Below are 15,392 nucleotides of genomic sequence, written 5' to 3'. Positions count from 1 at the left end.
ACCAAATGTTAATTAGCAAAAACTTCACCACCTTGGTGGCTAAGTAAGCAATTATACCCATTGCTGCTTCGCAGTAAATGACAGCATTTACATTGTGCTCTTATCCAAAGCGCTTTACAATTTGCCTTTATTTCACACACCAATAGCAGTGCTTGAACAACATGAGGTTCAGTGTCTTGTCTTGCCCAAAGACACTTCAACATGTTGACAGGGAGAGCTGGGATTGAATGGCCAACCCTGTCATTAGGAAGATTTGGCATTTTTCCTCAGACCTCCATTGGTGCTTCACTGAATAAGGTTTTCATGTATAACAAAGAGTATATGTATCATTATTAAGCCTAAATCTTTAAAATATGCATCATTATTAAGAACTGATTAAAGTCTTAAAAAAAACTTAAAAAGGCTTTTATTGTGAAGTATCTGTGGAATGTGTCAAGTTTGCATTGGATCAGCAAAGACACCCCCCCTCCCCCCGTATATTAGATGTTTATCAGGCTTCAGAGATCATTTCTGACCTGAGACGCGTCTCTGATGAGACGTTTGAATACATTTACCAATAATGTGGTGAAGCTATAGCATTTTCAGTAATGTTTAGCATTTGCTTATGACACTATAAATGCATGTGGCCTATGGAAACAAATGTGAACCCTGCATTTTATTGGTCTCTTTGTTGGGTTTGACAAATCTTCCATATTCCTGCACACATCCAAACTGAAAGCTTTTAGTCATTTTAAAGCTCCTTGGGCTCGCCGTAGTCATTATACATGACAGTGAGCGTCTGCTCGTCACAGGCCTTGTGCACGTCTTGGCCCATGTTGGACCAGTTCAGCCCGAAGACCTTGGTGTCGGTGTAACGGCAGGACAGGAACTTGAGGGACATCCTGCGGAGGCCGATCTTGGGCTCCTGAAGAAGACCCTTGCACCACGGGGAGAGTTCATCTAACTGGGAGAGGATGAGGCCAGCCTTTCTGTTGGAACAAAGTGAATAAATAATTAAAGTTTGCTTTTGTTGGCTTTCAAGACCTTGATAGCATCCTTAGACTTGATGTATACGTTGGAGAGGAAGAGCTTATATTTAAGTGATCTCAGGTTATCTCAGGTCATCTTACTTGTCTCCCGGCATCCTTTATAATAGGGAGGTTAATTTGCTTCCATCAAGACGGAGATTTTACGAAGTAAAGCAGACAGTCAGCAACAAGGAAATTCAACTGTGGGAAACACTTATTGCCAAGCATCTGAAGGAAAGTAGAATCTCAGTGTTGATGCGCATCAGCCTTCAGATACAGTAGACAGTCCATAAATCACACTGTGGCTCTGCTGTTGTTTTAGAATGACATCACTGTATGACAGAACCCGAAACCCACCCGTCCACCACTCCTTCCCGTCTAAAGGGGCTCACAGGGTAAGGTGCACTGTTACTGACACATTCCAACTTTGACCCAAAGCACACAGTGGCTGCTGAAGGTCGGGGGAAGGAACGATGAAGGTAAAACAGTGGAAAAATGAGTGAATTGAGGAAATTAATGGCCACGGTAAGTAAAGAGCTGGTCCTGTGGAGGAAAACAGTCTAATGGACGATCGGAATACTGTAGAGAGGCAGATGAGAGGCTATGAAATGCTTGAACCTGTCCTTTGGCCAAACCAGACCAGCTGAAAAATCATCACCATTAGTAACATGATGCACAGAGTTCACATAAAAACATCTCATAGGGACACTGAGTGCAATAAATAATCATTAAGCCTGATGCAGCCTGTTTGGCCCTTGTAGTGAAACCCTGTCAAGTGTTTGTCTAAAGTCAGAAAATGGCTGCAGGGGAAGATTTCATTCATTCCACACACACTTTCTCCTCATCCTTCAGCCAAACCAGCACTTCTACAGCACGACGTCCCCATTCTGCCAAGCCACAAGTCTGCTGGACGCACCAGAATCACAGCACATTATACTGATGAACTGATGACACATCAGAGCACCCAGGCTACACATTCAATATGCACCAGTTAGAGAGAATTTATGACTGTACTGATGGAATGAACAAAGAGCATTTGTCTATTTCTAAGTGTTTTTACTTTGTGGCTCTCATTCTCTGGCCTTCCTTTTCGCATGCAGACCCGTTTCAGCAGATTACTTCACAGAGGCTGTCTGCAGATGTTCGGTTTCCCTTCTGCATAATTGAACTCATTTTCGAATGTCAAACGGGCAGGTGAAAACAAACCACAAGTACGCAATGTTCCACAAGTGATCATTAACACTCACCTGGCAGGAATGAAGCAGATGTGATGCTGATGTGATGATGATGATGATGATTGTCATGCTTAAAGATGATGGAGAGGTGACAGCGACGAAAACAAAGACGTCGCTGGAAAGGGAGACGATGGTAGGGAAAAGTAATGGAGTCGTGGTGATCACAGGTGAACTCAAAATGATGACTGATGGTGGTAAAGAGAAATATAATGATGGCGATGAAGTCAGCTCCATGCACAGCACGTGTATGCCGGGTTCTCCATGCGAAAAACAACGAATGACACGTTCTTTTACAGAAGTTCAGCTAAAATTCCAAAATACACGCTGCGGTCCACAGCTCACTCTTGACCTTCATCAACAGATGAAGCCGATGAAGATCATGTTCTGTGATTGAAAGCGTGGTGCAATTGTTTTCTCGACTGCTATATCCAAGGGTCAAGAGTGAAGTTTGGACGTAGGTTTCAGTCCTTCAGCTCTAACAGGGAAATTGAGGTGAGATCGTTTTCTCAAACTATAAAAATACATTGTTTTTTTACTTAAAGGCCCTGTTACGGTCTAAAATGGATATAAATGCAAACAGCTGGGGAATGTGCAGACATGATACTACAGTGGGTGTGTGGACGTGTTCACACATGGGCAGTCCTGCTGCTAATAGTTCTGAGAAATAGGCGGAGGACGGGGCGACCTGGGAACACCAAGACTAATTAGAGTTTCACCTCTAGTGGTATCTTTCCATGCAGATGGTGTCGGGCTCATTTTAGCAGGTCTTGAGATATCTGAGATTTCTTCCTCCCTCTCAATACATTGGAGCTGAATGGAGTTTTGTTCTTGGTGATCACGATGTCACTTTGGATAAACCTTAGACTTCTCTGTGGGTCAACTTTCATACTACTCATACTACTCTCTAGCAAACAAATTTTAAACTAAAGTGAGACTACATAGCCTTTTGCTTACCAGCAGCTCCTGTGGCAACGAGTGAGCAAGTCAGCAAACTTAAGCCGGCCGCATTCGTGTGCCTCTCAAAATATGAACATCAAGGCTTATGGCTGCAGAAAAACTGCATGTGGCTTCCTCTTAATGATGATTAGCTCATCGGTCCGCCCTCTTGCCCACTGCCCAAAACACAGCAAACGTCAGATACCCGATGTATTTAGAAAGACCAACTAAGAACTAAGTACTGTGCTGCACAGTAGCAACATACAGCCACTATAAAAGTATCGTCATGTTCAACTTTACTGTTCACAACTTTGAGCTTTACAAAACTGGAGAACAATATTTTCCTAAAGCAGTAGTGATAACATTTGCACGTCGCTTCTTGTGGTTGAAGCGGAATGAACACACACACACACACACACACAGAAACTGATGACAGGCCTGCTGACACAGACACACAACGGGGAGGACTCTTGCGTGGTCTCCCAGTCTGCAGTGTGTGTCACGCACAGGGCACGCATGCACCAATAAGTATGTTGGCACGTTCAGTTACACAGGCAATGTTCGAACACAAGGAAATACACTACCACATAATGTAATAAGTCCCACATGGCCAGTCTAGATTGGCTTGCGGTTCGCTCTGGAGCTGGACGTTAGTCCTGGATAAAACCAACTATGAGAAGTAGGAAAAGCAAGTAAGAAAATATGTTTTTTTTGTTTTTTCTTTTTTATATTTGTACCTTGTGTGTTCGTGTCTCTGTGGCAAACTAATATCCTCTCGTCAAACGCACATTCAAATGATGACCCACAAGTCATTTTTTCATTTTGATTTTGTTGATAAGCTGCCATTCTTTGGTGTTTTGAACTTTAAGTTGGCCCCAACCGACGCGCTGTAATAACATAGGTGCTGTGTGGCCTTGTGGCTTCTATAGTATTTCATCTCCTGTCTTTTACTGACTCCAAATCAACTGCTGTTCTATAAACATATAGCACATCCCCATATTTCCTGCTGTGTGTTAATGTTATTTCCGGAGAACGAATGTATTCTGTGAGCCGCAGTGCACCACAATTCCTTTTAAGCAGGCAAAACACTTTGAGTCAAACATATTTCTGTGTTACTTTTGGCATTCCTCTCTGACTTTGTAAGCCCTTTTACATATAGAGATACACGAGAGGCAACATCCTCTTTAGAGTCGCCTGGCTAATGTAAGTATTTGCATATGTTATTGAATTGTTTTTGGAATCTGAGTCTATTTTGAACGTTAAACAGTATGTACTGTATGTGGATGCTCAGCAGGCCAACATCTACAACGCAACTTCTACAGCCTCAGATATGTTTTCTGCCCTGGAAAGTGCAGAGAAAGAAATAATAATTTAATGATGTCAGCCTGTCTGCAGACAAGATGGTGTTGGTGCTGGTACCGTGCTGCCATACTGTCATTCATATCATTTTTCTGAAACCTCCTTATGTTCCCAATATTTTGCCACAGATTTCAGTGGTTTGAGGAAATCAAGACATTTATTTGCTTTAAATAGAGAAAAAAATTGTGGTTTGTTATGCTTTCATTTTTTTTTTAGGAAAGATGGAGAACGTTTCACAGGTTCCAAATAGCAACGGTTGTCACCATAAATCCTGGTGCATGTATAGGAGTGGAAAATGGTCTCTGAGATACAATTTGAGCAACCCTTTGAAAAAAAAAAACGGTTCTCACCTCAAACCGTTGTGCGGTTTTGACTGTGCACGTGCAAGCAGGCGTGTGGGCGCACGTGCGTGGTCATCTGTGATACACATGTACATAAATACATACATACAGACGTGCTCACAGTTGAAGGGACGCATTTGCAAAGGGATTAAGCATGCGTACACGCACACATGTATGCTTTAACTCACACACACTGTTCACAAGTGTCAATCAAAAAGAAAATACGAAAAATAACAAAACACACAAATTTACTTTGAAAAGTAAAAACCAACCCCCGTCTCCTAAGAAAAATGTTTATATGCTCCCAAATGATTTTTTGGAGAAAATGTACTTGTGCTTCCTGGATTATGTTCACTGGCCACATTTGGTCATCTTGTTTTAATAAACTTTATTGGAATTGTTGATGGGCAAGACCGACCAGGGGGGCTCCATGCTCACGCTCAGTAGGAGCTCCACATGAGCTCGGTCAGTCAGTTGATCAGTCCAGTGTGAGGAGGCATTTTAAAAACGTGTTAACACGACATAAAGGATTATTGAACGCATAAAGTGTCTGCACGGCTTAAGGGGGAGATTCTGGTTTCGGTTAGATATAAAAAAACAAACATTATGTCTGTTGAAATTTCAAATATTGAACTACTACAACCCTTTTGTTATACTCAAGTATTTCAGGGAAAATAAAACATGTTGTAATCAAATGTTTTGCAAATGTGTTCAGTATGATTATTACTATTAGTTTATTTTTGAATTCCAACACTACTGTATATCACATTTGACTGGAACCAGACGAAGCAGCACCTTGGACCTTTTCTGGCGGGGTATCTTCAGTTCTTAAGTAAACTCATAACAATGCAGGCTGATGTTGATGATGGCATATTTTTACTGGAAATGTATATCAGAGCATGCAAATATTTATATGTTTCTGTTCACTATTCAGTATCACAGAAACAAATAAATCACTGCTGGACAAGCAGCTGGAAGGCACTCCTACTTTCACTGTGTGTATTTTCGTCCTTCTCTCAACTATAAAAAGTCAGAGAGCAAAGTAAACAGTCTGCTGTGATTATGATTATGATTTCCTGAGAGAAATTCCAACCATAACAATACTTATTATCGCAAGCACTCCTCTGATTAGAGAGACTGTCATGTAAAAACAAAGAAAATAGAAAAAAATCAAATATTTTGCAGTTCTTTAAAGGGCACGGAGTCCAACCAAGGACATGGTCAGGGACTGAAACCGGGCCAGGATGGAGGATTTTCTTTCAGCCCAGCCAAAATATCTAGAGTTTATAAGTCAACAGCCAAGCGGCGTGCCTTAAATGATGGGTATTCCCCTGGCGATGACAAGGTCTGGCCCTCGGGAGAAGAAGTGTCAAGCCTGGGAGAGACGGCCTCTCTCTGCGAGTTTATGGTTTGTCCTCCGCGGGGTGCCAGACGGTCTCGTCACTGAGACGCGATAAGTTTCTAAAAACAGCAGATCTGAATATCTGCTGCCACAACAAAGATACAGCTACGTTTGTTCATTCATTTGCTTCCAGGCACTGCTTCCTCGGCTGGTGTGAGTTTACACTGAGCCAGACCCCGAGCAGAGTTCATCTGTATTTAACCAGTTAATCTAACCAGTTTCTTCACCCATTGTGAAACTGGGCAATTCTTTTCATAAAACACTGAGCTGATTTGGGAAGATGAAACTGCGTGTGTGTGTCTGTGGTCAGTGCGTGTGCTGTATCTGGTGTGTGTGTGTGTGTGTGTGCTAGAGGGGAGCCTGTCTGCTCTGCTGTACACTGCCGGCGGAAACGGACGTGATGTTTGGGTGGTGGAGGTATATTCCCCGTTTAGTGGCCAAAGAAACGAGTGATTTAAGAACAACCCATAAAACAGAATTGTCGTTGATCTTATTTTCGCCGTGAAGTAGCCACACGAGGATGCATGCGGGTGACACGACACGCAGTCCCACTAATGCTGTAATACCATTCCACTAATCTATATAGTAGTTCCTGAGATCCAAGACACTGTACTTGTAGGTAACAGGATGAGAAAATGGAGGAAGAAGCAGTTGGAAGAAAACCAAGATGAAGACGTCTCTCAACAGCTACGAGAACAAAAAGGCTTCAGCACTGACTGCTTGGATTCCTGTTGATTCGGTGGGTCGAATAAACAGCAGTATCTCAGCACATCCCCGATGTTTACTAGGCTGACTACGCTGTGATACTTTATACCAACAAACCATTGGCTAGGAAAAAGGTTTAAGGACATAATCTTTATCCTAATATGACCATAATGTTTATTTATGCTGGGACACAAATACAAAGAGTAAATCCAGAGCAGACCCCAGCGTTAGAGTCAACCTTTGTTCAGCTGAATGACAATGATCATAATGATCTTAGGTGCTTTTGCGGAACCGGGCCAACATCAATACTGGATGCTCGAAAAGTCCGAAACTTTGCATAACTCTTATTTTGCTTTGCTAAAAATGATATCAGTAGTATTTCTGTCCTGGCGTCAGTGCAACCATTTATCTGCTGCATTTGTTTTTCCCAACGGTCGAATAACGTCAGAGAAACAAAGTGTTTGACGCCGAGGGGAAGTTGTCAGCACACTTAGACACACAGCGGTGGAGCTGTGAGGCCATTAACCTCTTTGCCTGCCTGCCTGCTCGCCTGGTAACAATAGACAGCACACAGCCCCGCTTCGAGTTCAGCATGGAGTCTCTCCTCACACCGCACCAGATACATAGGAAAGTCTAATGTTCATTTGATGACTTGGCTAAACAAAACATGTTTATACTTCCTTCCCCTGTTGCCAGGCCTCACCTTGAATGCACTTCTCTTCTGCTTTCCCAGCTCTGAGGTGCCTTTATTAACATTAATCACCCCTCCCTTTAACTAAATTGGGGGGCTGTTAATCTAAGTGTATTTTAATGGAACACTTCAGAAGCAACTCCCTCAATTACATCAACTCTTTCCAGCATGGTCCCTATTAAAAACAGCCTTTCATTAAGGGCGGGGGATCCCACAGACAGAGAGAGAAACAGAGAGAATTAAGGGAGCCTTGGCTAATCAGTTTCACCTGCCAAAGTGAAAGCACGGACCACAGACTGCCATTTATAAGTATATTTTATGTCGGACACATGGCTCTGTTTATGAAACATTAAGCTACAATTTTACATTATGGGTACTTATCCGTAGTTTGGGGGGAAATTTGGGGCCCTCCCTGGTTGTGTGTTACTAAATGGCCCCGGTGATGTCACAGAGGTTAAGCTCACTCTGCTTCCCAGTCTGTTTGAATGAATTTCCCCCGTAACTCTAATTCACACAAACAACCGCCTGGAATCAAAGACAGCACTTTGGAAGCTGAGAGCGGGACATCTGCCCACCTTTGAGAATCAAAACAAGAGCCGGACACCGCCGAGCCCCGAATGGGCCGATACCATGGAGATTTGGCTGCGTGGACCTCTGTGGGATGTGTTTGTAATTGTGCTGGGGGGAAAAAAAAACGGCAATTTGGAACAAATTACAGCTCGCTTTGAAAAATGCATGAAGGAAATGCTATGGATAGATAGGATTACCTTTGTTTGGGTTTTAAGACAGGCTGCCCCCTGTTCATGTGTATCATTTAGTGTTATTTATGTATTATTTATGAGAAATGTAAGATTTAGTTTGAGTTATTCACAAGAGGGGATGGGGATATATTTTTAGCATAGCTTTCAGCATACCTTTATAGCTTTAAGTGTTTTGTTTGTATTCATAGAAAAATTGGCGCTGTGCTGTAAAAATGCCGATATAAGTCCAATGAAAAAGGTGACAATGCCCGGTTCCTCTTTCTTGCCACTTTCCCCCCTTTAGACCACTTCCCTCGTTCCCCCTGCTGCGAGAGGCTGCCCGTGCAAACCACCTTGTGCAGTGTTGTGCTATTTAACGACGCTTGTAGCACAAGATGGTTAAGATGGACTTCACATAAAAAAAAAACAACTAGCGCGGGTGTTTTGTCACGCATCATATGCGAGAAAATAAATTGATTGCTTCCTTTTCACTCGGTTTCAGCCAATGAAAGCTTCAGTTAGCCCACATGGTAAAATACTGACTCTCAATTTAACCCTAGAACACTAACGTCGGGTGATTTTCACCCACGCGATTTTCATTTTGTCTTTTTTTTTTTTTTTTTTAAGGAATTCCCTTAAACGATTCCCTAATCTTTCACTAATTTCAGACCCTTTTTATAGGGTCCCCCCACGATACCTTTTTGTGTGAGACATATAGGGGAAAATAAAAGAAGAGTGCTTCAATTTGCCATGTATTGTTGTACTTTAATATATTTTGATGAGAAGTATTTTTTATCGGGTATGTTATATCGGGTAAAGTATACCCGATGTTAGTGATGGTGTTCTGGGGTTAAGAGCAACGATTATCGGATTGTAAGAAAACATAAAAACTAGTTCTCATTGTCCATCTTTCAATACTTTTGGGCTCCATAACCTGTGGCATTCAGCCCAAAGCCCACTCCTTCTTAGGAAGACATAAACTAGTCATGAATCTATACTTAAAAAACACAAAAAGAATTTCCTATAACAGCTTCGAACATTGCTCAGTCAGGTATTTTTGGGGACTATTCTCTGCAGAGGAGTAATACGCATTTGGTGCACTGCATAAGTATTTCCAGCGGGACATTGTGTGTGGGACTGATTCAAAATAAAAACCGCAGGGCAACAATGCGGCTTCATTGTTGGTTTTGATCTTTTCATGGGATTTGTTCACATTTAGCAACGTATAGAATATCAGGAGTCTGATCCTTTCAAACGTGTGTAGCAGCTTTAGCGAAGGAAGTGATGATTTAATCAGCACTACATGGTGTGTAGACAAGTCCTCTATAGGAAAATGGGCTTGTGAGTGAGCTCTGTGAGTCACTGTGAGGAAGAGAGAAAAGGAAGAGTTTCACAAGTAATCACTAATGGAGCATATCTGTACTTTTAGTCCACGGCGAATCTGCCATATATTTCATTTTTGGATTGCAAACAGCTAAAATCAGTGTCTGGGGTTTCCAGCATATTTGAAATTGCTGGTGAAAGGGCCATCTGCTCAAACTGCACTTTTAAAGGTGGTGTTCACACCAGACCAACCCAGACTCTTGTCCAGCTGCCACTTTTCTTCAATCTTGCAAGCGGGCTGTAGTGTTATTGTTTGAAAAACGTCTGTCAAGTGTACAAGTTCAGTACGACGGATTGCACTTTCTTGGTGTGAGAGCAACTCATGAATGGAGTAGGCGCACACTCTCCCACACACACACACACACACACACACACACACACACACAGGAACACACCTCTCTGCAATTTCAGAGACTGATTACGGTGAACTCGGTCAACACATTATTCAAACGGCTCAGTCTTTTGGTATTCTGTATATTGTTGGGTCCTTCTGATAAATTGGCCATCAAGCTCAAGTTGATGATCAATTTGCTGGAAGGAATGCATGTTTATGATATACATATCAGAGACGCTTCTGGGCACTTCTGAAATACAAACTGAAATTCCAAATGGTCGACAGCCTCACTGTTTCTGTCATTTTCCCTCCTTACCTTCTGCAGTATCAAAGCAAACAGCGCTTATAAAGAGTCCAGTCCCGTCAATTCCCATCTTCTAAAAATCAGTTTTGCCTTGCTTTAAGAACTTTGAGAGCCTGATATTTCATTTTGGAGGCAGTAAAAACTAGAAAAAGAAAATTGGCATAAAAAAGAGGCTTGAAAAGTCTGACTGTACCTGGGTCCTAGCTCATCCTCACACCTCCAGGTGAATTCTCCGAAGCTCTCGTAGCGTTGGTTGTAGTGGTAGAGCACACGGTGCAGTGTGGGAGCGCCCAGGTCCATCAGAGTGTTGTAGGCCGTCTGTTGCTCCTTCCCGCTGGTGTAACCATTGAACAGGTTGTAGATCTTATCAGCTATCTCTGAAATGGCAAACGCAATCACAGGTCAGCGACTTTGATCGACACTTGGCTAACTTCACCTACAGTAGCGCCATGGCAGCTGGAGTCGTGCTACTTGGTACCAAACGATGCTCAAGGGAAGATCACAAAAAAAGAGAAAGATTTGATATTGGTGACTCGGCTTTCTCTGGAAAGAGCTCTACTTTGTTTTGAAGACACAAAAATGCTGCAACTGATTCATATATCCATTATCGATTAATTTCCTAAAATGTAAGAAAAAAAGTCAAAATGCCAGTCCAGATGTCTTGACGTCTTCTTTTGAGCCGAACCCACAAACCCGGAGATATTCAGCTACTGATCACATAAACCAGAGAAAACTTCCTATGGGGGAAGAACTTTTACCTCCAATCCAGTAAATACTTTCCACTAGAAGAAGAAAAAGCGCATATCTATGGGGTCTCAATTTGTGGAAATGTAATGCTTTCTCCTTTTTTCTTTCTTTACTGCAGCCCCACTTTTTCATTTTAGATTACTAAGACAGATGTCATTTTATATGCATATCCTGATATCAGTAACATTTCAAAATTAATAAAACATTAACAAATCCCTCTGTAACCAAAGTGATTGAAGATTTTTTTCATTTTTTCATGGCCCATCAGGTTAGGAACTCCTCGGCCCATCCACTCAATAAAAATGCCAATAAAATGTGTCCAAAACAGAGTGAAGTATTGTATTACAAACCATTCATGTATTTCCAGTCATTAAAATCAACAGCACAAGCCAGTAGTATCATACTCCACTGACTGGCGCATTTTAGCAATGGCTGATTCAAATCAGCAGCAGGAATCTGCAATAACACCTTTGCTATAAATCAAAGAGAGTAGCTAAAGATTTTACCCCCGACTTTTCTTTCAGTTTTGACTATATGGAATAATACATTTTTATAGTTCATTTCCTCGTGGAAATTGTAGGGCACAGTGTCCATAAACAGGACTCACTCTACGAACTGATGGTTAACAGCAAAAAGAGCTGTTATTTGAATTAACCACTCTTATTCTCAGCCCCGGACAGAGTTTCAGAGTATATGCCTTTAATCACAATCACCTCCTGCACATGTCCAGTGGTGGAACATCTTGTCTCTGTGCTCACCGAGAGATGATTCACCTTTCTGACTTTAGTCTGTGTCTCTTTCCTCACCTTGTGCTTTGACGTCATCCACAGTTGGACACGGAGTTTTGATGGTGACCTCACTTGCACTGGAACGGCGCCCTGTGTTGTCTACTGCCCACAGCCGGAACCTAGACACATAAACACACGCACGTGGAGACGCTGATAAAAATCTGCTGCTCATTGTGAGTGATTGATTCTCTCAGTCAGAAGAATTCTACAGAACCTGATATCCTGGTCATTTAGAGTTCCAGCAATGGAGTTTGGTGAACCTGCTGTACCAACAACAGAAACATGCAGCCAGTGTTTCAGTTGAAATACTGCCTGCTGGTACTTGTTGGAGGTGAGAGCCTGCGTTATCGGTGCAGAACTTCAAGCACTTCTTTACAGCGCTAATAACCTGTCCTTCTACTGAATGAATATCTCCACCTAGTGAGCAAAATGCAAACTGCATCCACCTGCAGCATCAAAGATTTAGAATAATTGCGTCACGTTTCTATCATCAGCCTGGAGATTTCTATTCAAAGTACAGTCAGTCCAGATAGAACGAGTAGTGGGCAGATAGAAAATAGAGACTGGACACATGTCCAGCAACAGACTTTAAACACGATATATTACAGCATGAATCCCAAGCTTTGTGAGGGCTCTGTGTGTATAGGAAATAAATGGAGTGTGCAGTGCCCTGAAGGGAGGGACGAGGTCTTGGCTCGGCGAGATGACTGAGCTCCTCAGGCAGCACAGAGCGAGCAGGAGCCCCCGCTGATGCTGGGACTTGAAGGGCATGTGCAGCAGCTCACTCAGCCCACATACAATACAGCCGTTTGAAGAGGCTCCGTCCTCGGGCCTCTTGCCCTTTTCCCTTCTCTTTTGTTTTGCTTTTTCCTTGCCCTCCCCTCTTGATGCTTTCCTCACTCTTTCCTCTTTTTATTTCTCCCCCCGTACTTTGCCTCTGCGTCTCCATTTCTTTCCTCTCCACATCACTCTGCCTCTTCTGCGAAGTGTGTGTGTGGCTTCCCTCCTGGCCGGCTTTGTCTGTCATGTGTATGAGGCCGTCTGAGCATCCGGTGTGTGTGTATCTGTGACCAACCACTATATCTTGGTCACTGCATCACATTGTTAATCAGGCACACACACACGGAATAAAAACTAATTAACATTCATTTTAGACTACAGCTCTTTTTTTTCCTTCTTAAAATTAGACTGAAAACCTTCTCTTAGCTTGTAATCCTCACTCTGATGTCTGGCTCTGAAATAATCATGAACTCTCTTGGTCAGATAAAGCGTCACACCCAACACATTTAGTCAGTGGTTCGTAAAGTATGTGAGGACTTCAGGAAATAAACTCACTCCTTCCCCAAGGACTATGAATACGTGTGGAGAGACATTGTGGTCATGAACTTCTACCTTAGCCTACATTTGACCCACTGGCCTTGTTTGGCTTATCAGACGCAAATACTGCACAATCACTTAGGAAGTTTGTTTAATGACTTAAAATAACCAAGTCCCATTGGTTGGAGGATAAAAGCAGCCTCAAGCATTTAGGTTGACACGCATGAGCTTAGATTATGGCATGCCAAAGGCATTGTGTGTAGGATTTGAACTATATCTAACTATACGGTGCCCTGTAGTGGAAGTATAAACAGGAACGCTGGAAGAAAGTGACACTAGCTATCAAACTTCAAATTTTAAATGGTGCTATTTGCTATATTATATTAGAGTACATAAGACATCAGTTAACATTTTCTCAACATTTGTTCAAGACAGATGTGGCTAAATAATGTGTGTAGCCTAGCTTAGTACAGAGTGCCATTTTGTTTTTATGATAAAAATCAATCAATCAGTCAGTTAATCAATCACTGAGCAACTCCTCAACCGTAATATTGCTGCATAAAGTTAATTAGAAAAATCAGGCTGTCAAATTTGTGTAATTTGTCTGGAATATAAATGTGTCTGAATCTGGAATATAAGTGCTTACTAACCACAAAACTGTGCTAAACCCACCAACCTACTGTATTTACTGCAGCTTCTGTCGTAGTGTGTACTGTTAGTGGCAAATAAACCTTTACTGTGTTCAGATTTCAAATCCTGCACGATAACTGTTGATACTATATACTACTTACATCTCTGCAGAGAGCGTGCTGTTTCTGCAGCTAGTCACCATAAATCACCATACTTTGCTACTTTATTCTGACAGGAAATGATGCAATTTGTGTAACATAAGATGTCAATCAAACTTGACTTTGAAATGACACTGCCTATTAAACTTCAAAAGGAGAAAAAACCAAATGTTTTTCCAAAGATGATTTCTTGTTTTTCGACTAGGGTCTTTCTGGAGCTGCCTCACCACAGTCACAATTACTCTAATCTTTTCCAGCTGCAAGAAGCTCCTCAATTTCCTTTGTGCAATGCATTGTGGGACAATAGTCTAATATAAGAGCAGCACACTCAAAAATCAAGTGTTTCCAGGATGCATACTGGATTTTGTCACTTTCCGTTTGTGCATACTGGAGACCTGTTTAGAATTAGTACACAGTATAGAACCATAGTTATTTTGCATGAATCGAGCAGGGCACAGTTTTTCTTTATCGTCAGTCTAAACACATTTGACAGTGCAGGAGCTTTTATTGGAAGTAATCTGGACTGAGATCTGGCAACTGGGTCAGTTCCGTTTATGTGTTCATGACAAAAGAGAAAGAGTAACTTACATGTACGTGGTGTCAGGCTCCAGACAGCGAATGATCATGCTGATGGAGGAGGACAGGAGGTCGGGGATGTCCCCTAACATCACGCATGGAGACCTGGCCCCGGACAAGATGTCGTCCACGAAGCTCAAAAGGGTTTCTGCAGCAGGAGGAAACACAGTGTTGAGCAGATGTAAGCATGCTGTGCATGATTAGGGATTTAAAATATTTTTGTAAGTACTGTGAGTTAAGATAAGAGCAGCTCTGCTGAAGCTCTCCTGGGCTGAATGCAGGACAGGGATATGCCCGCCATGTCTGCCTTTGAAAGGGCAGATTAACGCAACTTGATATTAGACGTAGCTCTCTGCTGCACTGTGAGCGGACATCTTCACTAAATGTAGAACAGATGAGTGCTACTTTGCTCTACCACAACACCCACTACAGGTTACCGTATGTACCTGTGGGGCCAGTCCCCGAGAATGAAAAGGTCAGGTGCTGTTTTAGTACTAAGACTAGTGTTTTCTTTTTTATAGGCACAGAGTCTGTCAGTGTGTCGAAGATTAGTAATTCTCCCTACACAAGATGTCAAACAAAAGACGTTTTATTGACTGAATGATCAGATACAGACAGGGTCAGATACATCTGACAACAAAAAATGAATACTACACTTGGACTCATTGACTTTCATTTATTCTCAAAAAAGGTGAAAAGATGAGCGGGCTGGATGCCACACTGACACAGCTGTGCACAT

The 15,392-nt window shown here is 42.2% G+C and overlaps 1 protein-coding gene across 1 annotated transcript in view; it reads right to left on the bottom strand.

Moving 5' to 3' along the window:
- Positions 1 to 730: 730 nt before the first annotated feature.
- astn1 (astrotactin 1) overlaps positions 731 to 15,392 on the bottom strand; it is a 332,257-nt gene continuing 317,595 nt past the window's right edge. The window contains exons 21-24 of the mRNA XM_070845081.1: positions 14,666 to 14,801; positions 11,991 to 12,091; positions 10,631 to 10,814; positions 731 to 968 (exon numbers count right to left, since the gene is read on the bottom strand). Of these exons, the coding sequence (XP_070701182.1) occupies positions 731 to 968; positions 10,631 to 10,814; positions 11,991 to 12,091; positions 14,666 to 14,801 (659 nt within the window). The remainder of the gene's footprint in view (positions 969 to 10,630; positions 10,815 to 11,990; positions 12,092 to 14,665; positions 14,802 to 15,392) is intronic.

This window comes from Pempheris klunzingeri, chromosome 15 (assembly GCF_042242105.1).
Source record: "Pempheris klunzingeri isolate RE-2024b chromosome 15, fPemKlu1.hap1, whole genome shotgun sequence".
In the NCBI taxonomy this organism is placed as follows: Eukaryota; Metazoa; Chordata; class Actinopteri; order Acropomatiformes; family Pempheridae; genus Pempheris; species Pempheris klunzingeri.
The sequence above is the reverse complement of the archived record's forward strand: the minus strand, read 5'-3'. Positions and strand labels throughout refer to the sequence as shown.